Genomic DNA, 27,107 nt, shown 5'->3' with positions numbered 1-27,107 from the left:
GAGCCCCAGGAGGGATGCGTGGACCGGGGGCATGAGGTGGGGACCTGGTGGGGGGTGTGGGGAGCCATATCCGGCCCCTCCCGAGAGCTGCCCCTCAGGACCCGCTGTGACAGAGCCGCAGCTGCTCCTCCCATCCCTCTCCAGCAGGCTCAGAGGGGCCCATCTTCAGACCCACGTCGCCGATGGAGACCGCTACAGGACGGAGGCAGCCTGGCTCACACCCCCCGGTGTCGTGCCTGCCTCCCCTCCCCGTCCTGAGCTCCTGTGGCTTCTCAACCACCCACTTTTACCTGGCCTCCCGAAGCCCCGGCAGCCCTTCCCTGGCCCTCCGACTCAGGAAGTCCAGAGGGCAATGGTGGTGGGTGTTTGTGGAAGGGGTCACAGCAGACACAGGAACAGCTGGGAGGGCTGGGAGGGACTGGCTTCCTCTCCATGCCCGCTCCAGCCAGCTGTCGGGGTGCTGGGGTGCTGAGCCAACAGGCTCTGCAGGGAAGTGCTGCGATCGATTGGTGATGTCTGCCCCAGGCTTGGGAGGGGAGTGGTGCGTGCCAGGCAGGCACTTCTATCCTCAGGGAAAGGGGGACACAGGCCACTGAGGAGGGTCTTGGGCAAAGAGAGGAGTGGAACACAGCTGTGAGCGAGGGTCTGCAGACACTCACCCCAGAGGAGCCAGGGCCCTGCCCCCCATCAGGACCAGTGCACAGCCAGCTCCTCATCCTCCCAGAGTTGGCACCCTGGGCTGTCCCCACCCAGGACCCCAGGTCAAGCCCAAGGGGAGGAACTTCCTCAACTGTGCAGATCCGAGGTTTCCAACTGTCTTCAGCCTCCTCAGAAAGTTCTCTTCAAGCAAATTGTCACACAAATGCCACACAGAAAACGGGAAGAGACGCTCTGATGCAGTGGGCCCACCCTCCCGGCCTCCTCCCGGCCTCCTCCCGGCCTCCTCCCAACTCCAAGGAGGCCAGAGGGGCTGAAATCCACACACTCTGCCAACCTCCACAGCACAGGCACAGGCCATTGCTGCCCGTGTCCTATAAAGAGACAGGGTGCAGGCCTTTCACAGCCTCTGCCCAGGCTGCCACGCCGGCCTCCACACTGATCCCCAGCCTCCAATCTGACCTCCTGGCCTCCATACTGTCTCCTGGCTGCCACCCAGCCCTCCTGGGCTCCTCACTCTTCACCTGACCTCCTCTCTGCCCACCTGGTCTCCAATCTGCCCTCCAACCTAGTTTTCCAAGTCCGCTGAAAACTACGGCAGGACTCCACACGACCAGCCGTGCCCTGTCCCACCAACAGCTGCCTCCCGTGGTGACAGTGAAGCAGGAGGAGCAGAGCATATGGGAACAAGCCACATGACCCTCCGCTGTCAGCAAGACCAAAAGATGACCCGGGCTCCACAGTCACGTGGCGCACAAGACACGTCCCCACTCTGCCTCCATCTCCTTCTTTATTTCTTCAGGTCCTTGCAAGATGCGGCCGCTCGTGGGTATCAAGGGCTCAGCACGTGGTGCCTGGTGACCACAGCAGCGACTTCTCCCACGGCAAGGGAAGGGCAGAGGAGCTCGGGGATGCCGGGCAGAGCCTAGGCCCAGGCACCAGGTGAGCTGGTGTCACAAGCCAGCCCAACACGCTAAACCAACCAGGGGCTGTCCCTCTACCCCAGCCCTCACCAAGGGCCGGGCTGAACCACTCAGAAGCTTCTGCGCTGAGCCCAGCAATCGGTCCTCGTGAGCACTGACCAGGGGAGACAGCTGTGGGGAGGCAGGTGCTCTGCAGAACGCAGGCAGCAGAAGTGGCAGGGCCTGGGCCAGGACCATGAGGCCCTCGCAGCTACCGGGAGAAGCTTCCAGGCCCAGGGCAGCCAGTGATGAAGGGGCGAGGCGTGGACAGCAGAGACGCGACCGTGGCGGCTGGGGTGACAAGCAGGCTGGGCAGGGTCCAGGGGGGACAGCTCGTCCTCTGCACCCAGAAGGGCCCTGGCTTCCCTCCTGCAGGCCAGAACTCCACCCAGGCTGCTTAGGAGACACCCCTGCCCTGTCCTCTGTCCTGGGGACAGACCTCCTCTCCCAGGCCCTCGCCTCAGAGCTGCAAGGGGGGGCTCTGGGCGGCGGCTACACCCTGTGGGCTCCTCCCTCAACAGCTCATCAGACCAGGAAGTGAAGGCTTAGGGAATGTCACAGCTGGGACTGGCCCAGTGCCAGCATGTGACCAGACACTACGGGGTGGTGAGGCCCACCAGGGCTGCAGCACCCTCCCCTGGAGCTGGCACAGCCCGGGGACAGACAGAGAGGGATTAGAGACCCAGGAAGCTCCCAGCCACGTGACCTGAGCAAGCAGTTGCCTGTCCTCTGCGGAGCTCAACTTCCGGTCTGTGACACAAAGTGAGAGGGGGGTCCCGCGGGGAGACGGAGGCGGCCTCCAGCAGTGCCCGCCTCTCAACACGGCCAAGGCCGCTGTCCTGACCAGTACCATCTGCCGAGGCAGGGACTGGGTTCCCTGAGGACAGCCACGGGAACTCTGCAGCCTCCCCAGGAGCCTCCTCCGAACTCCTGATCAGTCCCCAGAGGGCCAGCCAGGGCTGCCTCCCATGAGGCCCCCGCCCGGCCCCGACCCTGGGCCCTGCAACCTGGACGGACCACCTAGCATCAAGACCTGAGGAAATGAGAAGTGCCCCCACAGCCGGCCGGCGGGGCAGGCAGGGGCGACTTCACGGTCAGTCACTGGCCAGGCGGCCACGGCGGCCAGCACAGGAAGCTCCCCGGACACCACTGATCTCGGCGAAACCTAATATCTTTAATGCAAGCCTTCGGAAAAACACCAGGGAAGGCAGCCAAGGGGACCACTCCCAAGACCGGCTTTCTGGATCCCTCCGTGCTGCTGAGGCTCGCAGGGCAAGGAGCCAAGAGGAGAAGAAAATACCAATAAACACCACGAGGACCACGGGCACTCCTCACCACGGGCACTCCTCGCCACGCCCTGAAGCAACGCACAGGAGGGCAGCGGCCTCCCCTGGGCACCCACGGGCACAGTCTCAACAGACCACGTCTGGGCAGTGGAGTCACGCCCGAGCAGTACGGATGGAAGCCCTGTCCCACCCCGCCTGCCTCCCCTGGGGCTGCATGGGTGACAAGGGTGCCCAAAGGCAGGTACGGTGGACGGCCACCAGCTTCCCAGGGCCCGCTCGCCCCAGGTTCCCTGGCCAGGGAGCAGAGAGACCTGGTCAATAGGCTGGGATAAGGAAGCCCCTGGCTTCTGCCCAGCTCGGCCCTTTGGGCCCAAACAGGACAGGGAAAGAGAAGCCGAGGGCCAGGAAGCAGGGCTGCCCACACCCTCATGTGGAGGCTCTTCTTGGTCCATAAACAGAAGAAAACACCAGAGGCCAGCCTGGACACGAGGTGGGACTGTCAACCTTATCCCACTCTTCATGGGGCAGTGCAGGGTCATCCTACAAGTGCAGGACCCTTCCACCATGAAGCTCTGGTCATGCTGAGGTGACCACAGCCAGCCTCAGGGAGAGGCTCCAGGGTCTTCGCCCTCCCACTCTCCTGCTTACCATTAATTGCAAGGTCACAAATCTGTGTGTCCTGTCTCTCCATTTTATCTTCAGCATAGTCAGCACTTTATACATGCTTAGGACATTACACGCTTAACTAATGGTTGGTTGGTGGGTAGATGAACGGGTGAATGGATGGATGGATAAGTGGACGTTTGGAGGGTCAGTATTGGATGGATAAATGGATCAATGCACGGTTGAATGATGGATGGATGGATGATGGTGGATGGAAGATGGTGGATGGGTGAATGGTTGGATGACAGTAAATAAATGCATGAAGGAATAGAAAAATGAATGGTTGAATGGATGGAGAGGTGGACAAATCAAGGAATGGACAGATGGATGATGGTCGAAAGGTGAGATTGAATGGATGAACGGATGATTGGTTGGACAGTTGGTTGGACGGACGTAACAGCTGGCTGGCTGGATGGATGAATGGATGAATGAGGGTGAATGGGTGGTGGTTGAATGGTTAATACTGGATGGATGAAGGGATGAGTGGATGGATGAGTAGATGAATGGATAGTTGAATGGATAATGAGTGGATGGATAAATGGATGAAGGAATGATGGATGAACTGAGGAATGAATAGATGGGCAGATTATGAATGAATGGACAGTCAGATGGATACATTATGAATGAATGGATAGTCGGATGGAGGAATGAATAGGTGGATGGATGAATGAAAGTCAGAGGATGGATGGGTGGATACTTGGTTGATGAACAGTTGGGTGAATGGATGGATGAGTAGAGGAATGGATGAATGAGTGAATTAGTCAATTAATACATTTAGTCTTTCCAAGGAACAACTCAATCACGTAAGAAACTAGGGAAGCTCAGAATTAGCTATTTAGGAAACAAACAAGAAACCCAGAGCCTGGGCAGGACCTGAAACGCGCCAAACCTTCCTAAGTAACAGAAAAGATGGTACTTTCTAAATCAGCCTGATCCTAAAGCACCAGCTCTTCCCTAAGGGTTCTTTCATGCCCCAAATCCAACAAATGTAAATGGGAGAGGCCAGGCAAGGAGAAGTGAAAAGAGACCTCCTCCCAATCCCGGGCCCACACCTCTCAGCAGACTGGCCAGTCGATCCCAGACGCTCACTAATCCCAGAACAAGGCCCGATACCTCAACGCAGGCCCAGGCAGGTTCCCTCGGCAGCAGAGGTGGGAGGCCATGGAGACTGACCCTTTGCCTGGAGTGACATCGTCACTTGCACTCCCTGGGTGGGCTGGGCTGGGGGCTGGAGTCCAGCCTAGCTCTGCTCTGAGAACCAAGGGATCAGAGGGAGCACATGTGGACACTCAAGGCTGTCCCTCGTACTGTGGCTGCCATTCCTGTCCAACCATGAAGTCACAATGACTCAAGTTTCAAGTTGGGCTCCCCCTTCACTGTGGCCTGAGGTCCAGCCCACTGTCTGCTCACAGCTCACGACAGCAGGTGCCAAGTACAGCAAAGCCCCACCACTGACCACAGTGAGGCAGGCCCGAGACCAGAGGGAGGCCCCAGGATAGACCCAGTGCAGACCAAGCCACCTCCTCAAAATCTCCGACGATGACAAAGGCGTCCCTCTGCAAGCTGTCTGGCCTCACCACTGGCCACTGCAGCAGATTAGAGCAAAATGAAATGACACACTGAAGCTGCTAGGCCAAGACCCAAGCGTGGCCAGGGGGTCCATCTACTCCTTGATGCATTTATTTTCAATGCCAGCTCTCCCTGTGAGGGGCGGGCATGTCCGTGGACATGTGAACACATGAATCTGTATGTCTTTTTTTGTTTTGGTACCAGGGATTGAACCCAGGGGGCCTTAACCACTGAGCCATATCCCCAGCCCTATTTTGTATTTTATTTAGAGACAGAGTCTCACTGAGTTACTTAGGGCCTCGCTTTTGCTGAGGCTGGCTTTGAACTCTCGATCCTCCTGCCTCAGCCTCCCAAGACACTAGGATGACAGGTGAGCACCACCGCACATGGCTATGAATCTGTATCTTAAATGTGTGTTTATGCACAAGTGTGCTAGTGTGTGTGCATCTGAAGACATGCAAGCTGTGTGTGTGCACAGGAGTGTGTGTGTGCACGTGTTCTGGCCTCCCCCAGTGTCCGACCATCAGCCTCTCCCTGCCCAGGGCCCTGCGGACAGCTCCGTCTCCACTCCTCACACAGCTACAGGGCACTCAGCCATTTCAACAGACCTGCTGGAACTGAGAAGCCACTTACAGGAAGAGAAACCAGCCTGGCGCCACCCAAGCTCTGCTGCAGCCCACTTGGCACCAAGCTCCCTGCACACATCTGTGGCCCGGGAGCTCGGGGTGTCAGGCAGGAGATGGACAGAAACATCCAGGAGCTGGGGACCAGGCTCTGAGTTTTCTTACGCAGCACTGGGATGGAACCCAGGGCCTTGAGTGTGCTAGGCAAGAGCTCCCCACTGAGCCACGTCCCCAGTTCCGGAGACAGGCTCCGAAGGGGTCCCCAAGTCTCAAGTCTAGAGAATCCCAGGACTGAGCAGGAGACACACAGGGCCCGGTGGCTCATGGGAGTCCTAGTGTCAGGTGCCCGTGTGACAGGCCAGCACTGCAGGGAGGGGCTTTCTGGAGCTGACTTCTCAGATCTGCAGCCACAAACACAAAACCCACCCTGCAGCTCAGAGATCACACACCCAGAGCATGTCCCAAGTCCCTGACAACAGTCCTCAAGAAAGGAGGTAAGGGGCACCTCGGCCACTTCCCACCAGCAGGTGGGAAGCGGCTCCGGGGGAGTCGGGGGAATCCGGGAGTCGGGAGAGTTGGGGGAGTCCGGGAGTCGGGGTAGTCCAGGGAGCAGCTGTCTGAAAACCCGCAGCAGCAGCAAGGAGGCCAGGCCGCATATGGGCCTCCATGGGAGGCCAGGCCAGGGGACCACCTGGTTCCCGGTCACCTTCAGCTAGGCGCCATCCACCCAGAAGATGCCAGAGCCCTGACCCTACTGGGTCTGGAGTAACCGTGCTTGGACAGCAGGTCACTCTGTACCCAGGTGTGCCAGCGAGCCGCGGCCTGCACACCTCTACACCTCCCGCTCCCACACCAGCAGTGCCCACTAAGGTGGACTCAGACACCTGAGGTCCCCTGACTGACAGGAAGGATGTCCCACCTCCCACCCGACACGCAGACCTGGCATCCACACCTGGACAAGCGGGTTGGTCTCAGCTCAGGTTGGAGGTGGCGGGCCGTTCTGCTCACATGGCCCACCCACACTCAGCCACCACATGGCGTGCAACGCCTGGAGGAGCCCACTCACCTTCCCGAAGTCTCGGACGTCAAAGAGGTCAAAGGGGTCAAACAGCTCGCTGCTCCTCAGCCCGAACTTGTCATGGCAGACTTTAAGGAAGGTGCGGATGTTCTTCAGGCACAGGAACTAGGAGTAAGAAGAGGCACAGTGAGGCGGGCACACAGGGCACAGCACAGCAGGTCTGCCCCAGTTTGTGCTCGGGCACACCCCTGCTCCCCACACAGGACATGGGCCCGGGCAGCCGAGGAACCCCACCCCCAGGCTGGGGCAGGCGGGCCTGGCCGGAGCCACCAAAACTCCACAGCCTCAGGCTGGGCCACTGCAGGCCTCTGGCCTCCCATGCAGAGCTGCAGACCCAGAGGGCCCCTGCACTGAGCGGGGCCACCTAGTCAGCTAGGTCCAGGCCCGACAGACAGCCTCTCGGCTCGTGTTAGACCCACAGCTCTGCCCAAGTGCCTCCAGCACACGGGAAGCTGCCAGTCCTGGAGGAAGAGACTCCAGTCCACAGGGGCGCGGGAGCACACTTGTACAGACACACAGGGGCGTGCACACACACACACATGCACAACTCCTCCCTAGCTACTTCACAGGCAGCAAACCCACAGCCAGAGCCATCCCAGGAAGCCACACTGGACCCAGGGAACGGCCAGCCACAGTGGGGGGTAATGGCAGCCAGAGGTCAGCATTCCCAGACAGACATCTGGGTCACCTCCTCTCCACCCACCACCACAACAGAGCTCCAGGCCTGCTCTGGGCTTGACCGGGCAGGAGGTGGGGAGGGCAGTGGTGACCAGGGGGGCATCTTCCAGTTCTCACGGAGAATCCGCAGGTAGAGACCCCTATGGGGCAGCAGGCAAGGAAGCTCGGTGCAGGCCGCGTTGGGCCCCGAGTTCAAATCCTGTCTGCCAGCATTAACGAGCAAGACCAGCGGGAATGTTTCTCCTGGAGCCTGGGTTCCTGATACACCTGCCTCGCTGGGCTGGTGACAGCCCTGAGGGCACCTGGGGTACATACGGAAGCCATCATCCCCTACCCAGCGGAGCACAGGCACAGGGCAAGGACCTCAGCACACAGGGCCCCCAAAAATTCAGGACTCCAGGCCAACACCATCGGTAACCACCCCCCACCAGGGATAAACGGCCTGGTCAAGAGGACAGAGGAAGCCTGCCCCTGCTCACCAGACGGTTAGACTAACAGACAAATCTGGATGAAGGACAACCGGGAACCAGCACCCAAGAGCTTCAGGTGTAGGTCGGCGTGAGGCCAGCCGCACTCCGGAGCCCCAGGCCACACGCAGCTCAGCCCCAGCAACTGGCCCCCCGCCCGGGCCACTCCATCCTGAGCAGGCAGGCTGTGCTCACGGACAACGCTGACCCACTTCCTTGACCACACAGTTGTTCCCAGTGTCTGTCCGTCCGTCTCTGAACATACGATTTCTTCTCAGTATCTGAGATTCACTGCAGGCACAATCCTCCATTACCCCTGCTAAGAACAAGGCCAGGCCTCCAGGGCCAGCGCCACCGTCAACACCCACAGGGTGCCGGGTCCAGACCTGACCTGCACCTCTTCACTGGGTAAAGGACAACCACGTGCCTTCCTAACAAAAAAGGTCTTTAAAAACCTGGCACAGGGTGCAACCCAGGATCACACGTGACTTCAGGGCTCACGGGCCTTCACTCTCCACACCTGAGAGCGAGGTTCTGGGCGGACTTCCCAGCATGATGGCAGTTCCTTCTGTTCACTAGGACAGCCCCTGAACGCATGTGCCCACTGAGCACTTGAACACGTGGCTTGTCCAGTTAGGAATGCGAACTCTATTTGATCTTAAGGAAGTCAAACTTGCAATCCGCAGTGGCTTGTCACTGTGGTGGCGACACGGTCTGAAACAACCCCGTCTCTGACCTCTGCCCTCTGATAACTCTGAGGAACACAGACACAGAAAGACAAAGAACGGGTTCCGTCACTCACCCAGGCCATCAAAATCACAGCCACAGAGAGCAAGTGGGGTGCCGGGCGCGGGATGGGAGGCAGGGTATGGCAGGACGGACACCAGCCCGGATGACGGGAGGTTCCTGGAGGACGAGCGCGCGGCTGAGGACAGCTGGGAATCCTGAGGACAGTCAGTGTCACCTCACCAATGTTCTATCACAACAGAGTTCAAGAGAGACACGGAGACATGGACCCCGTGATGACAGCGACAGGGACGGGAGGGACACAGCCACGGGCCAGCACCACTGAGCGTCACCAGCAGCCACCTGAAGCTGGGAGAGAGGCCTGGACACTTTCCCTCTTGGACCCCAAAAAGTATAAGCCAAAAACAGCCGACCCCTGGCCTCGCACTGGGATGGTGCGTCTGTAGCCAAGCCCAGGCCCAGGCCACTAAGCCCAGGCCACTAAGCCCAGGCCCAGGCCACTAAGCCCAGGCCCAGACTACCAAGCCTAGGCACTGGCCACCCAGCCCAGGCCCAGGCCACCAAGCACAGGCCCAGGCCACCAAGCCCAGGCCCAGGCCACCAAGCACAGGCCCAGGCCATCAAGCACAGGCCCAGACCACCCAGCACAGGCCCAGGCCACCCAGCCCAGGCACTGGCCACCCAGCCTGGACGGTGGGGCGAGGGGACGGGCTGGACCCCGGAGCACCCAGGCCAGCAGGGCTCTGTGGCTCCCAGCCGGGCCCAACCAGCCTTGCATGTGGCTCCTCTCCAACCCCCACTGCTTCCTCTGACTCCCCCTCGGCCTCCCACGTTAGAGCTAAGCCCAGGTCCTGATCATGATCCTAGCCAGGCCCCCTCCAGGGTGGTGTCTGCGGCCTGGCCCGGCCCACCCTGGCCCAGCACGTGGACACTCCAGCCAACCCAGCTCTGGGAACCGCTCCCAGAGCAGAGTCCACCGGGAACCCCCGTCCAGCCCCTGGAAAAGAGCTGGGCAGGCAGACGCAGGCTTCAGGGCCAGGACAGAGAGCCCAGGGACAGAGAGCCCAGGGACAGAGAGCCCATGCAGGCCACGCACGGCCTGGCCTCCTTCATGGAGCCCTCCCAACTCTGCTGCCCGGCACGGCCCCTCCTGGCCTTTCCAGGACGCGTCTCACTTTACACAGAGGGAAGTGGAAGGTGGCAGAGCCCAGAAGCCAGGCCTGCTCCAGAGCAGAGCCCCTGAGGACAGCCAGGCCTCTCCACCCTCCAAAGCACCGCTGAGAGTGGCCAAGTCCACTCCCACAAGGGCCCGTGTGGACAACGAGCTCCACGGCCACTGGCCCCTCTCTTGCTGCACCTCAGGGACGCAGAGGCCAGAGGTGGAGAGGGACCACAGAGGGCTATGTGGCAGGGAAGGGCCAGCTGTGTCTTCATTGCTGACCCCTTCCCTTCCCACAAAGGCAGGCAGCGGGCAGCTGTTTCTGCCACTTGGGTCCCTCCTCCCCGCACTGTCCCAGGACTTGGGAGGGCAGATGGCCAGGGCCTGGCTGGTCAGAACCCCACAGCCACAAGCAGCAGGCCCAGGCTCAGATTCTAGAACCATCTCCTGAAGGCCTGGGAGGGACCCGGGGCCGAGGCCGCCACAGGCCCGCCTCTTCCACATGGGCCTAAGGAGGACAGAGCTGAGGGGAGGGGCGGGGGAGGCCAGACCCTGCCCGGCTCAGGCCGAGGTTCCCAGTCCTTGCCCGAGCTAGGGGCTCCTTGCTGCCAGGGAAGGCCTGAGGTCAGCCCATCCCGTGGCTCCGGGAGCAAGCAGCTCTGCTCTCACCGGCCTATCCCAGCCTGTGGGACCCCACAGGGCCACCGCGTCACCAGCACTGTGAAGCAAGCACATCCCCAGAGCAGGCTCAGCCGAGGGCCCACAGGAGGGTCTGTCCCCAGAACACTGGCCCTGGGAGGCTTTCCAGCTGGCAGACAGCAAGGCCCACTGTGTTTGTCCAGGACACTCTGAGGGGGCATGGCCACCCTGCCCCCTGCACCCACAGCCCCACCCCAGGGCAGGATTCCGCCCCAGGGCGAATGGTGCTCCGCACAGGGCTGGTGTCCACCGCACAGGGATGGTGTCCTCCACACAGGGCTGGTGTCCACCGCACAGGGCTGGTGGAGAGGCGCCGCGGTCTGCACACTGGGAACGCTGCCGCTTCCCTGGCCGTCCACCAGCCCCTGGAGCCCACAGGGCTGGTTCAGACCAGGGCTAGGACACAGGCTCCACGCCCAGCTGCCCACCATCTCCCAGGTCAGCCGGACAATGAGCCCAGGTCGCTGTTCACTGTCATCGGTCACTGTACTCTTGATGGACCCAAGGCAGCAGGGGCAAGGATGTCAGAGGCCAGGACACCACAGCTGAGCCACACGGAGGCCACCAAGTGCAACCTTGAGAGACACTCTGTGGCCAACTCCACATGGCCTCACCACAGCCACTTCTCAGTGAGCCTCTGAACCAACTGGCCAGGATGGGGTCAGCCCTCCCTGCCCCAGAGGAGCACGCGGCCACCTAACAGGACCACCACCAGGCGGGGCAGCCTGGGGCTGCACAACCTCATCACCCCCGTGCTGCTGGGGACAGAAACGGCACAGGCCTGGCCCCCATCCAGAGCTCAGTCCATGTGGACGCCCTCAGGCCCCAGGGCTGCACAGACCCTGCCACGCCGTCACCCCTGTCACCCCATGCTGCTGGGACAGGAAATGGCACGGGCCTGCCCTCCCTCCAGAGCTCAGAACGTGGACACCCTCAGGCCTCAGCACTGACCGTGGGTACAGACAGGAGGCTGAGGCCCAGAGAGGCGAACCCACTCACAGGCCACGTGTCCAGCTGGCTTCGGCCAGGGATCTGCAGTGTGGGCACAGGCGGCCTGGGCACTGGTCACCGGGTGGCAAAGGGCGACAATGGGGTAGCACCACGCTGTGTGGGCAGCCCAAGTCCACAAGGAAACAGTGCGCCCCCATGTGGCCGCAGCCCGGGGTGTGGAAGTCCTGCTCGCCAAGGGAAGAACTGCTCCTCCAAGGCCTGGACTCTGGGGCCAGCTCCCACCGTGGGGCCACCAGGGAGGAGCAAGGTGCCGAGTGCTGCTCTGGGGACACGGTCACCGCTGGTGCAGCCCTGACCTCTGGTTCCAGGCCCCTCACTGCCCACATTCAGGATTTCACCTAACAGTGAGGGTCCAGCCCAGAGCTCCGGGGGGCCCTCCCAGCGTGGACCCTCTGGGAGTCTCGAGGCACTGACTCATGACAATCACAAAAGCTCCGCTGTGGGGAGGGTTTCCCAGAACACCAGGCGCTGGGCCAGCAGCCTCACTGGGCTGCTTACAGCAACCCTGGTCATTACAGCAACTCTCTATATAGAAGAAGAAACAGAGGTTCCAAGAGCCCTCCCCCCGCCTAAGGTCACCACCAAGGGTGTGGCAGAGCCGGCAGCAGATCTGGAATGCTTTGACCTTCAAAGCCAGATCATGACCTTCACGCTATCCTCTGTAGTTTCTGAGCAAGGGTATAACATGCTTTGTTTTCTAAGAAGAAGAAAAGAGTCCTTTCAGGAAAGTTAAGTCAGTTGGGAGGACTGGAAGACCAAGAGTAGCTCAGCCCTTGCACCCCGTAAAGAGAGCGCCCCAACGCCAGCCGTGGGTGGTCTGGACTGACCTTCTGCACCCAATGACTAACGGCCCGTACCACTCAGCCCACTGAGACCCCAGCTGTGTCTCCACGTTCTGTCATGCCCAGGCCAACTCTGAACTGACCCAGCCTGCAGATGAGGAGGGGGACCTGCGACCTGACCCAGGCCTGTCCCCCAGGTGTCCTGGCCAGCAGGGTCAGGACAGTGTTCAGCCGGGACAGGAGCCCGCGGAGGAGTCCTGGGTGGGCTCTCGAGACCCCACCCCAGCACGCCTCGGGGACTCCTCAGGGGCTCTGGCTGGTGTCTCCCGACAACCACTGCCACCTCTCACGGTCCCACCAGCCCCAGCCCCTGTGCTTGGCCACATCCAGCACAGACCAGAGTGACCTCGCCTGGCGGTGACAGCTGAGCCTACCCCACTCAGCACCTCTGGTCCTCTCCGTGCCTCAGTTTCCCACCTGTTACATGGGCAATATGACTCTACCTGTCCACACGCTGGCCTGTCGATGAAGACAGGAAGCTACAGCTGACGCTGGGCCACCTCTCTGGAGCCCAAGAGGTCCCCGAGTCACAGTGCCGGGAGGAGCAGAGGCAGGGGGCTGGCCCCGCAGCCTCACAGGGCCTAGAAACCGGCACGCACGGCTGACTCTCTCCAGTTCACGACCAGCTATACTCAGGAGGCCACCCCCGCACGGACACGGGACCTCCGTTTCCACCGTCCCCTGGCCTCTACAGCCGAGAGCTGGGAGGAGAGCTGCCAGGCCCCACTGCCCTGCCCCAGAGACACTGGACGCCATGCCCAGGAGGGCCACCACGGCCCGGCCCTGGAGGCCGAGGGCTCCTGGAAGACCACCCGACCTCCCTGAGGCAGGCTGCTCACTGCCGTGCTCACTGCTGCAGCACGGAAACCCCAGAGCGCAGGACGCGGCCGCCTTGGCGCACGTGAACAGGTGGTCGGGCGGGCTGGGCACGCTCCACCGCACACGGCCTCTGCTTGGGCTGGAGGGAGTGGCGCGACTCCCCTGGGCCGCCTGTGAGCAGCGAGACGACGGGAGCGGCAGCGAGGAAGTCAGATCGACAGGAAGTGGGAGAGGAGTACTGATCCGTGCTCGCTCCAAAAAGAAACACTTCAAACAGCACCGTGACCACGAAAAGGTGCCGCTACAGCTGGAATGGGTTCAGCGTGACCCCGCGGCAGGCAGGCAGGTGACCCTGGGATGACAAGCTGGCCACTCACTCCACAGGACAAGCTGAGACCACGTGCTCTCTCTGGGGCCCAAGTAGCCCAGACCACAAACGGATGGCAGAGACCCAGGATCTGGTAAAGGAACAAATGAGTGAAGGTCTGCAGAGCACTCCCAGCACCAGTCTCTGTCCACACCTGCATTCCCCACCCCACCCCCGGCATGGTGCGTCCATGGTGGCCTCAGAGGCATGTGGCCCAGGACGGCTGCCAATCCTCCAGCAGCCGTCCCCACCTCTGGACCCTCACTTTCAGAAGTACCTCTTCCAAAAGCAAGCAGCAGGTGGACCTGGGAACTGGTCATGACCACGGCACAGCCCACGCACCTCCTGCCCGGCCAACCAGATCTCCACCTGCACCCACTCAGACGAGAAAACTGAGGCTCACGGGGACCGGATCTGACTAGCTCTGCTCCAGTCGACTCCACAGCCCTGGTCATCTCAACACCACCAGGCTCCCAAGCTGTCACCTGGGCCACCATGATGGCACAGGGCTCCAGCACTGAATCTGCAGAGCCCCAGATAGCAGTGGGTCCCGGGGAGCCCCCCAGGCTCCAGCTCCTCCCCAACCCCAGGCAGAAGGGTGCAGCCAGCTGGACGATGGGGGATGCAGGGATTCCATTACCCCTGGACGAGTGGACGTGGGCACCCCCTTGGCTCAGACCCCCTCTCTTGGCTGCACAGGCCCCGGAACAAGGTACCAGCAGACTGAGTGATGAACAAACGCTTTTTTGCAGGGTCCGAGTGACCCTCCCTGGTGTCCAGTAGGGAGGCCACGGGCCCCTTCCTGCAGGAGCTGCAAGTGGGACCTTCCAAGGCCTCCCCCAGCCAGGGCTGGCACGGCGGGCGAGCGGAGGGGCCGCCTGCCTCAGGGAAGGGCTCTGCAGGAGCCGGCAGTTTGGCCCACGGGGCCAGGTGCTCAGGGCTGCAGAAAGCACCAAGCCGCGGCGGGTCTGGCTTCTGTGCTCGGCCGTGCTCCCGGCACTCCACGCCTCACCCGAGGGGGGCCAGCACATCGGTGCCCTCCACTCTCTCCCACAACAGGGTCCGCCGAGCCGGGCATGTGCCGGTGTTGCCCAAGCCCGACACTCACAGCTCTCCTGTGTCCTGGTCCTACAGGAAGAGGAACGTCTTGGGGACCACCACACTCACCTAATGGTGAGGGGAGGACCCAGGGCCAACCCACGGGCAGGAGGCGGACGGGCCACGGGTCAGGGGAGGCAGAGCAGCGCAGGGTCTCCCTCTCTGACTCTGATCCAGGCTCCTGTGCCAGCCGGGCCCTCCCTCCACCCCAGGGAATGAAAAGCCCAGTCCCGGAACCAGGCGCCTGCAGACTGACCACCACAAGCCTCCTGGCCTGACCGTCCCAGCCCTCAGCTCTCAGCTCCCACTTCTGGACCCCTCCTCCTCCAAGAGGCCACCTTGCTGAGGCCACAGTGGGCCACCTTCCCCATGGGTTCACCCAATGCAGCTGGTGACTGGATGCCACAGACCAGCTGCTGCTCTGGCACTTCTGGGAGCTGAGCCTCGGACCACGCCGCTCCCGTGGCCTCAACGCCGCTCCCGTGGCCTGAATGCTATTCTCGTTCCCATTTCCCAAACTCTTCACTTTCCACCCAGCTCCTGAGTGGTCCTGGCCTCTCCCTCTGCCATGCCCACTCCTCCACCACCCTGCAGGACGCACCGTCACCTGAAACCCGGCTCACCGACTCCTGGTGGAGCTGTGGACAGGAGGGGGCTTCCCAGAGAACCTGGGGAGCGGCTCCACAGGCTGGGGCAGGGCCCTGGTGGCCTGGATCTGAGGGGCCTGGTTTCTGAACCCAGACTCCAAACTCTTAACTCGAGAAAACCATGGCAAGGGTGCCTGTGACCGAGAGTCCTGCAGACCCGTGATGCAGAGCCTGCTCTGGACAGGCACCCACCATGGGCTGTGCCTGCCCTACCCACACAGACAGAGCTCTGCGAGGCCCCCACGCTGCCAAGCCATCAGAATCATCAGGACCAGCAGGAATGGAGCCCAGGAAAGCCAGCACCCAGCTCCCGGCTCCAGGCAGGGTCAGCCTGTGTCCACTCACACTCCCGACCACGGGCAGCTCATTCCAAGAGGTCAAGCAGCCCGCTCTGTGGAAGGAGCCGCGTGGCAGCCAAGCAGACAGCACATTCGCCTGGGGGTGCCACACTGTGAGGCCACCAACCCGCACCTGACCTTAAAGCACCTGCTGGTCAGCAGAGCACCCCACTCTCAGCTCTGCAGCCACCCAGTGTGCGTACTGCAGGGCCCCAGCCCAGGGAAGGCAGGCGGGCTTATTGCAGAGCCAGAGCTTGGGAGGAAGGCATCTGCTCTCCGCCCACCACCCTCCAAGCCCCATGCTGAGGCCAATGGCTTGTTTGAGCCTCAGAGATGAAGAGTGGACCACAGTACCAGGGCTTTGGGTCAAGGTCAAAGCAAAATCGTTCTACAAAGCCAGCAGGAAATTGCTTCTCTAGAATCTCCAATAGGGCCTCCTCCCCTGACCTGGTTCTGAACGCCACAGGAGGGAGGGCTGGAATCACCCTCTCCCAGACAGGCATGGCTCAGAGGGACTTCCCAGAGGCTGCCAGGGCTCCTCCCGCCGTGCCCCCATCCTCCGCACCCCCCCCCCCGCTACAGCAATGCAGCCACAAGGGCAGCGCAGGCCCACAAGCCATCGGTGAAATCGCCCTCTCTGCCACTGCATCCTCTCCATCTCATCTCCCCTCCAGAAAGGGCCTCCAAGGTCACCCCAGAGCGCCCGTTCTCCTGTGCAATCGGGACGATGCAGCACCACGCAGGGCTGAGCAGGCACCCTCGGCTATTCTGTTTCCCCGCTGCCCGCTTAAATTGAAGCCAGCGCATCCCTTAATGGCAAAACGCACCAGATTATCGCTCTCCTGTCTGAATGAAGGGGCCTCGCTGTCACCCTTCCTGCTGAGCTGAGACGTGGAAGGAAAAGTGTGATGGCAGCAACGGGGGCTCCCAAGCAGGAGGGCAGACCCAGCCCTTCCACACTGGGAGCAGGCAACAGCCGTCCTCCATGAGCCAGAGGGCCAGCCAGGGACGCAGCAAAGTGTGGACAGCTTCCCAACAGCAGCTGCAGAGGCCCAGGGCCGGCACAGCAAAGTGGGGTGGGCAGCTCTGAGCGACTTCTAACCCTGAAGGGTCGCTGCTCCCACCAGGTCCCCACGTAGAATGCCTGCCAGGGACGCGGGAGGAGCCTGGAGACCTTCCCCAGCCTCCGGGGTGCCTCCACGGCCCCAGCCCCCAGGAGCGGCCCCAGCCAGACCCCCTTGGGGGCCAGAGCTGATTCGCCAGCCTCATCTGTGCCCCCAGCAGCCGTGCACTCCAGAGTCCCCAGAGGACTACAGCCAGGCACTGGACAGCCAGGCTTGACTCCCACTCGGCCTGGACCCTGGGACCCGTCAAGTGCCCTCTTGGAGCCTCAGTGTCCTCCTGGGTCACAGCTGGCAGCACCCCACAGAGACCTCTGACATGGCAGGGACATACTGCTGTACAACTTGCTTCTGGACTGTCCCCAAAGGCCAGCTTGGTGAAGTCTCTGGGCAGTGGCAGAACCATTAAGAGGTGGGCCTGCACGGAGGCCTTCTGGTCACTGAAGGTGTGCCGAGGGGCTTAACAGGCCCCCAGCCCTCCTCTCCCATTTTTTTATTTCCTCATGTCCTGGCCATGAAATGAGCAACTCTGCTCCAACATATGTTCCTGCCTGATGTGCTGCTCACTCAGGCCCAAAAGCAATGGGGCCCATCAACCACAGACTAAAGCCTCCAAAACTGTGAGACAAAATAAACCTTTTCCCTTAATGAGCTGATTACCTCATGTATTTTGTTACAGTAATGGAATCTGACTCACACACTTACTGTTAGGGTGTGGATGTGAGGTGCCCCCCAGAAGCTCCCATGTGGGACATGCAAGAAGGTTCAGAGGAGAAGTGATTGGGTTGTAAGAGTCTTAACCCAACCAAGTGGATTAATCCCCGATAGGGGTGGACTGAGTAGTAACTGAGGTGCTAGGGTGCGGCTGGGGGTGGGACCTGGGCCTGGCTTCAGTCTATACTTGTATCTGGCCAGTGGAGCCACCCCCTGCTTCCTGACCGTGATGTGAGCTGCTCCCCTCTGCCACCCTCTCCCACCGTGAGGCTCTGCCCCACCTGGAGCCCTGAGGAATGGAGCGGCCTTCCCTGGACGAAGGCTCTGAGACCCTGAGCCCGCAGATAAACCTTTCCTCCTTACGTTGTTCTGGTCGGGTCCCCGCGTCACAGCAGGGAAACAGCTGGCTACAATGCCTACCGAGCAGGAAGACTGCACTACACACTTCAGGTGGTCAGCTCTGCCCATGGGAAAGTGACCACCAAGCGGACACCACGCCCAGCTTACAGATGAGAAGAGCGAAGCGTCTGGAGGAGCAAGAGGAGGACCCGGCAGAGTCAGCCTGGGGCGCCAGATGGCACAATGCCACTTGTTGGCACCCACTGGGCAGAGAGAGGGGCGGGCTCTTCAGGCTCCACCCCCAGGACCTCACTACCCCCAATGCCCTCCCAAGGCCTCCTACCCCGTCACGGAGGAGGCACACACAGTCACTGGCACCCAGGGCAGGGGCTGCTGGTGACCTACGGGGAGAAGCCTGCAGGTACAACTAGACTAAGGCTCTCGAGGTCATCCAGGCCACCTGGTGAGGAAGAGCCTCACAGGAGAAGGGAGGAGAGGGGCCACGCGGCCACGTGAAGACGAGACAGACACTGCAGCGTGTGGCGGGAGCCAAGCAGCACCAACCCCCAGGGCACAGAGGCAGGGAGACCCCACCCGGGCCCCGGGCAGCCTGGCCCTCCACAGCTGCACTCTGGACTTCTGGCCTCCAGAACTGTAAGAACATCAGTCCCTGTGGCCGCAAGGCCCCGGCTGTGCTCACATTAGGGCAGCGCCAGATGGCCACGGCTCTGAGCCTGGTGCCCTCGGCCCTGTGACACACATGCAAACGCCACGGGGTGGATGGCGGAGCGGGTGAGCTGCGGCTGGGGGAGAAACTAAGGCAGAGTCCTCAGGGACTCTCCAGCTCTGCCAGCTCTCTGCACTCACACTGCGCAGGTTCCTGTGGCGCCCTGCCTGGTGCCAGACGCGGGCAGCCACTAGGGCCTCACCAGGAGGTTCCCCAGACCCCGGGCAGCCACTAGGGCCTCACCAGGAGGTTCCCCAGACCCCGGGCAGCCACTAGGGCCTCACCAGGAGGGTTCCTCACCCAGGCCCCCCCCAGGTCTCTTTGGGGAAACAAGCCCCCAAGACACCCCCAGTTGGGCAGGAAGTCAAAACGGCCTATGTGGGCTGCACGCTGGACGCTGTGGTGTCCAGCTCCAACCTGAATTGGGGTCGGGGCACAGAGAGGGGGTGGGGCAGGCCCCACCAGCTTTCAGTCGGAGATTTGGGTTCACCCTGGATCCTCCCAGCCAACCTCCCTGGGAACCCTGCCTCCGACCACAGCCCCAGCTGCCCACAAGTCTCAGGCCCAGACCCATCTGTCCAGGAGCTACCTCCATACAGCCACAGGAAGGTGGCAACCCTGCTGGTCCTCATGGGTGGGGCTGGGTGGGCCCAGCTGGTCCTCGTGGGGGACTTGTGTGGGCGCTGCAGGTAGTAGTGGCTGGGTCTGGGGAACTCTGCCTTCATGCAGTTCTGAATCTCTTCTCTGGTTTGGGTTTGGTTTCTTCCCCCATAGGTAGGTCCCAGACCTTGAACTTCTTGAACTTCTAAAAGACACCTGCCTTTGGAGCCGGGGCCAGGAGGAGAGGACCCCTGAAGGTATGACAGAGGCCACAGGCACACAGCGGGTCTCTGGGCTTCCCCTTCCAGATATTCAGAACACAGGCCGGCTGCGAAGCTGCACTTTACATGAAGTCCAGTGGCACCAGTTCCAAGCCCTCAGAGGGAAGGAGCAGGGGTGGGAGGGGGCGCCACTGCTGCCCAGCGAACAGCTGGGCTGCGGGTCAGGAATGTGGGCAGCTGCAGGAGCCCAGGGTGAGAGCAGCCCTGGGCCTGGGGCCCTGGGGAGTGCAGGGCGACCGCCCAGCTGTCCCCCAGCAGGAAAGCTGGGCCTGGGCTGCTATTCCAGATGGAAGCCAAATGCCTGCCAAGGCCCAGCAGCTGCAGGTCATCAGGAGGGCAGACTGCAGAGGGCGGGGCTCCCACCTGCAGCCTCGCCTTCCCCGGGCCCACCTGAGCCCTGCAGTAGGCGAGGCCCCTGCCCAGGCTGCCAGGGCCTCGGCCGACCACTTATCACTTTACTGTCCCTCCCTGTGCACCCTAGGCCAGGAGGGTCACCCCGTCTTACCAGGTGGGAAGGCCGAGGTCCAGACCAGCACTCAAGAGCACACCTTTGCTGGCTTACGGCAGGTCCTGCCTCATGTGGGCAGGGAAGGAAGGGTCTGGACACGGCTCCTGGAGAGTTTGGTTTGATAAAAATAAGGAGAGGGGGCTGGGGCCGGGGCTCAGTGGCAGAGCACTCGCCTCGCACACGAGGCACTGGGTTCCATTCTCCGCAGCACACAAAAATAAAACAGAAGTATCGTGTCCATCTACAACTAAAAAATGTATTTTAAAAAAAGTAAGAGGAGGGAAGTGGGCCTCGGGAACCTGCAAAGCCCCCACCCTGCACCGCCACTGGCCATAGGGGCTTGGCTCTGTCCAGCTGCTGACTGCTCTCTCTCCAAGGGGATGGTTGGGAATGACACACGGGAGTGACGGGGACCCTGGGTGCTGGCACCTCCTCAGTGACATGGTGTCCCCAGCTCACCCCAGGGATGGGGAAGACCCCTGGCTGGGCCAAGCATTTCTCCTCCCACCCTCCCCCAACCCCGCCCGCTGGGCATCCGGGCTGTTCCCACAGCTTCTGCGCCTCTCTTTTGTGGGGAGTGAACAGCTGTGGCCACGACAGGCTTGCCCTGAGTTTGAGGGGCTTTTCCTTCAAAGCAATTCCCACAGTGGGACCAGCGGTCCCACCCTCCCCCCACACTCTGTATTGGTGCGTCACAGTCGTTGGTGGGATGTGTTGTTGCATGTTCTCTCACACACACACACACACACACACACACACACACAAATGCACAGGGTAACAATACACTCTGGCCAATGTCACAGCCCTTCCCCCTCCCTCCCCACATGCCACCCCTTGGTCCTCTCCTCCAGGGGTCTCTCTCTGATCTTTCACGAGACCCCCCCATCTTCCTATCTTCCACGTGTTCACTCACGTATGACCCTGGCCCTCTGGCTCTGACCGACTTCCCCTAACATGATGATCTCTGACTGCATCCATTTTCCTGCCAAGGACACAGTTTCGTTTCTCTTTTCGGCTGAGTCGAGCTCCAGTGTGTACACACGCCACGTTTCCTTACCCCTTCGTCCGCTGACGGACACCTGGGCTGGCTCCAGCTTGCAAAGACCCCACCTCTGTTGTAGGGGGCTCCAGGTGTGTGGCTCCCCACTGAGGGGTGGGGACAGGGGGCCCTGGGGAAGTCATCCCTGTGGCCAAAGCAAGAAAGGAAGGAGCCTGTGTCCCCCTGAACACCAAATATCACAACCGGCTCGGAGAGGCCTTGGCTGTGCCCCCTCGGCCAGGACACCCTTCCCTGCCACATTACATGACCATCCCTGTCCAAGGGTCTCTGGTTCCACCAGTGGAAAGGGCTGAGCCAACGTGGACCTTGGAGCACAAGCCCATCGCCACCTGCCTTCACCCATTCGTCCTTGAGTCCTTCGTCCATCAAACTTTGCCAAGTCCTACTTTGTGCCAGGCACCAAGAAGAAATGCGCCATCTACCAGCCGTGGGAAGGGGGCTACCCCCAGGCTGCGTGGCTGAGCCCTCGAGGCAGTCCTGCCCCGCCCTGCCCAGCCGGCCCCAGGAGTTATTTTCAGCTGGAGGGGCAGGTGGCCAAGGGAAGTGAGAGGGCAGCCGAGCAACGCAGAGGGGCGAGACAGAGCACAGCACCAGCTGCAACCACCAGGAGGGACACAGAGGCCAGCCCCGAGGACAGGCCCCCACCGACCGGGCTGGACGGGGGACTCCAGACCAAGCCTCGTCACCAGAGCAGCGCATGGGGAGTGTGACTCCACAGCCGGCACCCCAGCCAGCCCTCCTGGCTCCTATCCAGACTTCCTCCTCCCCTCTCCATCTCCTGGGCCGTGGGGCACCCCAAGGGGCTCCTTTCACAGCCCCTCCCCAGCCACCACCTTTCTCCCTCAGCTCTCCCCACCTCCCCACCACGTACTCCAAGGCAGGCCCTGAAGCCCACAGCCCCTGAGCCACAGCCCCTGAACCACAGCTCGGAAGCACCAGGCTCGGAAAGAAAGAGGGAGCCATGGAGGGGTGACCTGCACACCACTCCCACCACACAAGGAAGATGTCCACCCGCCAGTCCCTGGAGCCTGCTTGGGCAGCGTCTTCGCAGGTATAACTGTGGTCAGGATCTCAAGATGAGGTCTCTGCAGGTTAGGCAGAATCTGACCCAGTGACCAGGGTCATCTTAAGAGACGGAAGAGAAGGACACAGTGAGAGGCCACTGCGGTCAGGGCTGGAGAGATGTGACCACAAGCCCAGAAGCCCCTGGAGCAGCGGCAGGAAGGGCCCCCCTGAGCCTGTGGAGGGACCGCGCTGGCCCACACCTCGGCTCTGGACTCCTGGTCTCCAGGACTGGGACAGAACCATCTGGTTGTTCAAGCCACCTTGACTGCAGGCACTGGCCACCAGACAGGGAGGCCGAGAAACACCGGCCCCAGCCTCTGGGCCTCACTGGTAGGCAGCACCAGTGCTGTGCCCACCAGAGGCTACACCTGCTGCTCCACTCTAGGGAAGAGGACCTGGCACCAGCAGCCCAGGAGCCAGGGTGGGGTCCACAGTTCAGCAGCCCACGATGCCAAACCCCTGTGGGCCCTGAGACTCTGAGCCCCCTGGCACTGCCCAGTGCACAGAGCCCTCCAGGCCCATGCCAAGCCCAGAATCCTGGCCTGCGGGAACTTCGTCACTCTGCCGTCCCATTTCCAACTACAAGACTGAGCGCTTACTTTGCTACCAGCCGTCCACTCCCTGGTCCCTGGCAAGGCCTCCCAACCCCTGTGAACAGAGGCCAAGGCAACTGGGGAGCCCCTCGGGTAGTGGTGTGTAAAAACCCGCTGGAGCCCACCCCCAAGGGATCACTGTGAGGGCCTCCCAGGACCCCCAACCGAGGACCCATGCACAGGAGGTGCTGCAAACCAGGATCCACAGAGCTCCGCCCCCGAGGCCTGGCTCCACCCCGCAGGCCCCGCAGGACGGGCGTGGCTCAGCAGAGCTGGCCTGGCGAGCAGGAGGCCTGGGTTCCATCCCAAGCCCTGGAAAACAACAGGCACTGCCCGTTATTTCTCAAGCCAGGAAGTCAGGCTCCTCTGGCAGGGACAGTGGGCAGTGAAGTGCCTTATCCCCCCTCCCCAGGAGGCAGCTCACTCGCCTGCCCGCAGGGATTGGCTGGGGAGTGCCACGAGCAGGGAGGTTCACAAGGGACCTGACGTTGTGCCAACCCCAGAGCCAGACATCACTACGCCCTCTGAAGAGCACAGGGGTCCTGATCCAGAGATGGGGTCCCAGGACAGCTGCAGCTCCCCAGCAAGCCCCGCAGGAAGAAGGGCTCTTTGTCCACAAAGCCAAGCAGGGTGCCTGCTGCCTCTGGAGCTGGACAGAGAGGGCCGAGAGTCCACGGTGGCCAAGGAGGCCCGGGCAGCAGGATGGATACAGAGGTGCTCTCACAGCCAGCCTCTGGGCCTAGCAGCCAGATCACCAGCCTCTGCAGGGTGGAGTCCTCCCCACCGGCCTCTGGGGACCTGAAGACCAAGGCAGCCCCTCCCCCACACCCACTGGGGCAGGAGCAGCCAGACCCCCTCCTCACACAGCCCAAGGCCTGGATGGAGAGAAGGCGAGGCCTGGGTGACCCACTGGGGGTCCAGGCAGCCAGGCGGACCACTGGCGCCCGTAGGATGCTGGGGCCAAGGTCGGGCTCATCTCCTATTTCTAACCCACACTGGCAGGGCGGGGGGTCAGGACCTCGGCAGAGCTGTGGGGAGCAGGTGCCAAGCCCCCTAGGGTAGAGCACCGCAGTCAGTGCACCCAGGACCAGGGACAGCTGAGTGCTCAGAGCCACTCCCAGGGCCACCAGGTGCCCCTGAGACCCACCAAGAAGCCCCCCATCCAGACTCCCCAACCCAATAGGATCCATGCCTGAATCTCAGCACTGTCCTTCCCACTTTGGCCCTGGGGACACGCCATCCATTCCCACTGGATGGCTTCCTCGGGTGGAGGGCTGGATGGGCCACCCCAACTCTGAGCTCCAGCTCCGACGTGTGACCCTCTCTAGCACCAGGGCACAGGGCCTCCAGATGTACCACCAAGCTGAGAGATGGACGCACAAGGGGCCAGCGCCACCCAAGGCCTGTCCACAGAGGCAGAGGGAGCTGGGGGCTTGGTCCTCCACACTGCCCCGAGCTCCAGGGGTGGCCCATCCATCCCCAGGCGCCTGGCCTGCCTCCCCTCCAACTCCCTGGACCACCAGACCCTGCACCACAGAGCCGGGGCACTGAGACCGGGCTGTAGTGCAGTGGCCCTCTGGGGGCTGCAGACAGGCCGGGTTTGCCAGGAGCCCTGGGGAGCCAGCTGCCCCTGGCCGGTTTCCAGAGCTCCTGGTTCAACATGGTTGGTTTCCGCTTCCTGCTGCACCTGGCTACAGGCACCTTCCCCGCCTCACAGGTGCTGGGCAGGCTTTCCCCACACCCTGGACACCTCCCTCTCCACGGCGCCATGGTGGCCCGATTCTTCCAAAGAACTTTTGCTTCCTCATAGAGAGGTCTGCCCTCTCATCCACCCTGGCCGATCTGGGCCGATTCTCTCTAGCAATTCAGACTTAAAGGTGCACAGTGCTCCCGTCTCGAGGCAGCGACCCTGACTGTCATGAGAAGGAGGTGACCAGGGTCCGGGATGGGGGACTTGAGGCTAGAACTGCACCCACGTGTTCACCTGGTCAGGACACCACAGGAGGAGGAGGGACCCAGGAAGATCTGCGAAGAATTCTCCCCCAAGAGGATCAGCAACCCAGCAAGGACCCGAGCCCTCCACAGCCAGCTGCCAGGGTGACCCAGGAAATGCCTCCAGCCGTGCTGAGGGACAGAGGGAGGGAGGACCAGGGAGCAGGACGGCCAGGGCTGCCTGGGGTGGACAAAGGTGGCACAGCCCAACCCTCCAGAGCCCAGGCTGCAGGGAGTCAGCCACCAATGGCCATCTCCAGGGGGGCCTGGGAGCTGAGAGCCACACCCAGGGTCAGCCAGCAGGACGTGGCCCTCCCACAGGTGGCGTTCAGTAGCCTGACCTGGAACAAGAGTGCAGGGACTGGGGCTGTGGCTCAGTGGCAGGTGTGAGGCCTGGGTTCAACCCTCAGCACCGCATATAAACGAATAAGTAAATCAAATAAAAGATCCATTGGCAAATAAAAATATTTAAACAAACAAACAAACAAACAAGAGCGCAAGTGCCCACTGCGTCACACCAGAGTGTGGGAGAGGTAAGGCAGGTGCAACGTCACACATCACGGGAAATGCTGCCCCTGAAAGTTGGTGCAGCCCGCAGCCAAGACCCACCTGTCAGCGACGGCAGAATGAGAAAAATACATTGTCTCAGAAAACGCAAAATAAGGTGCTCAGAAAGACGGAGAGGCCAGGCCTGCCAGGGAAACTGGGGAACTGGCAGTAGTGCCTTCCACAAGCACGCGTGTGGACGCAGGAACACACAAACACACACCCGGGGCGTGTAACTTTGAAGGTCTATATTTTATTTAAAAGTACAGTTTTTTAAAGACCATTAAACACCCCCCCCCCAAGTCCAAGGGCTCAGAAAAGTAGCTCCAAAAGCTCTGCAGCCCCCACACGAAGACCTGAAGGGGAGCAGAGCACCCATAGGGCACACAGGGCCAGTCCCACGACTGGGGGTCAGCACAGGGGCCTGGACAGACTGAGACCACCCTCCAGAGGGCAGCACCCACACCACCTGGGACCAAGTCACATGGGCCAGCTGCCCCCAGTCCCTCTGCTCTGGTAGCTGTGCCACCTCCTGTCACAGACCGCTGTACCTGATGTGTCAGCCACAGAGGACGGGCAGCTGCAGAGCCAGACGCCTCGCTCTGCACGCCCCCAAGCGCCCCTCGGCCTGGGCTCGCGCCCAGGTGCACACAGCAGGACAGTGGCCTGGGCCAAACCACGAGGGCACAAGGATCCACGAGAGCGCCGAGCCGGGTGAGCAGTGGACAGCACAGCAGCCGGGTCTCCACAAGCCACTGCGAGGCTGTTTCCTGATTAAAGCTTTACAGGATCAATAGCAATAAAGGAGGCCCCGAAAATCAATGGAAGGCAGCACCCTTTTTAAGAAAAACCACTTTGTCCACAGGAGAAGTCCCTGGAGAATAACGGACATGACTGCTTGGAGATCGGCAAAGGCCACCTGGTCACCTAAGACAAATCCCTACCCTCCCCCAGAGCCCAGGCTAAGACTCCTATAGGAACAGAGGTCAGCACCTGCCCTGGGCCTCTGGATAAACTGCGCCCTGAAGGCAAAGCTGCTGGCTGGTCTGGTCCCATCCTCCCAGACAGTCCCTCCCCGAGAGCCTACAGCCCCGGCTCCAAGACCCCGGCTCCAAGACTCCTGCTCCTGCAGCCCTGGGCCCCCTGCCTGCCCACCCAAGGAACCTGCAGAACCACCCGACCTCACCCTGAGGGACCATCATTCCCACCACCATTCCAGCAGCACAGAAAGCCCTGGCCCAGCACTCTGGTCCACCAAGAGCCCACCCGGGCCCATCATGCCACACAGTAAGGCACTGGTCAGAAACCACAGCTGGCCCCAAAACGCAACTCACTCACAGAGCCCGTCTCAAAGAGGGGGACAGGAACCCAGGAACCTGCGCTCGCCCATGGCACGGGGGGCTGCAGCCGCAGGCCACGCCTGCCCCATGGCACCCCATCCCTCCCCCCACACTGCCACATCCACATGGGGCCAGGGCCCTGAACCCCACCACCCAGACAGGGCACCACTCCTCTGTCCCTGAGGTTGGGAACTGCACCGGACTCATCCAGGTTTGAGGGTCCCTTTAACACAGGAGGGTGGCAGCAACAGGGGCCACTTCCTCCCTAAGCCACAGCCACAGCCCACCCCTAAGTACCCCAGGTCTGGCCCAGACACAAACAAGGAAGCAGGCTGTCCCCTGGGACCCAGGGTGTGAATGCTCCAGCCACCCACACCACCCATCCTGTCCCTGCACCCTGGCCCCGGTGCCAGAGCCCCCCAGAGCCACTCCTCAAGAACAGCAAACACACCGCCTCCTGCTCTCTGCTGATGTACCCGCTCTCCCCGGGCCTTGCTTGCTAACAGATGTT

General features: G+C 61.8%; 1 protein-coding gene across 11 annotated transcripts in view; it reads right to left on the bottom strand.

Annotated features, from left to right (window-relative positions):
* The window catches only part of VAV2 (vav guanine nucleotide exchange factor 2), a 156,014-nt gene that overhangs the window by 114,395 nt on the left and 14,512 nt on the right, over window positions 1–27,107 (bottom strand). For 9 of the 11 annotated variants that reach the window (XR_014020391.1, XM_081278992.1, XM_081278995.1 and 6 more), the window contains exon 2: window positions 6,827–6,943. Coding sequence is in view for 9 of the 11 variants with exons in the window: in XM_081278992.1 (XP_081135118.1) it covers window positions 6,827–6,943 (117 nt within the window). In the remaining 2 variants the exon portion in view is untranslated. Of the gene's footprint in view, window positions 1–1,739; window positions 2,091–2,652; window positions 2,938–6,826; window positions 6,944–27,107 lie in introns of those variants that run through there. The other 2 variants (XM_081278993.1, XM_081278998.1) reach the window with 2 other exon arrangements.

The sequence above is a fragment of the Spermophilus citellus genome (genome assembly GCF_964194105.1).
Source record: "Spermophilus citellus genome assembly, chromosome: 2".
Classification (NCBI taxonomy): Eukaryota; Metazoa; Chordata; class Mammalia; order Rodentia; family Sciuridae; genus Spermophilus; species Spermophilus citellus.
This window is presented reverse-complemented; position numbering and strand designations above follow the sequence as displayed.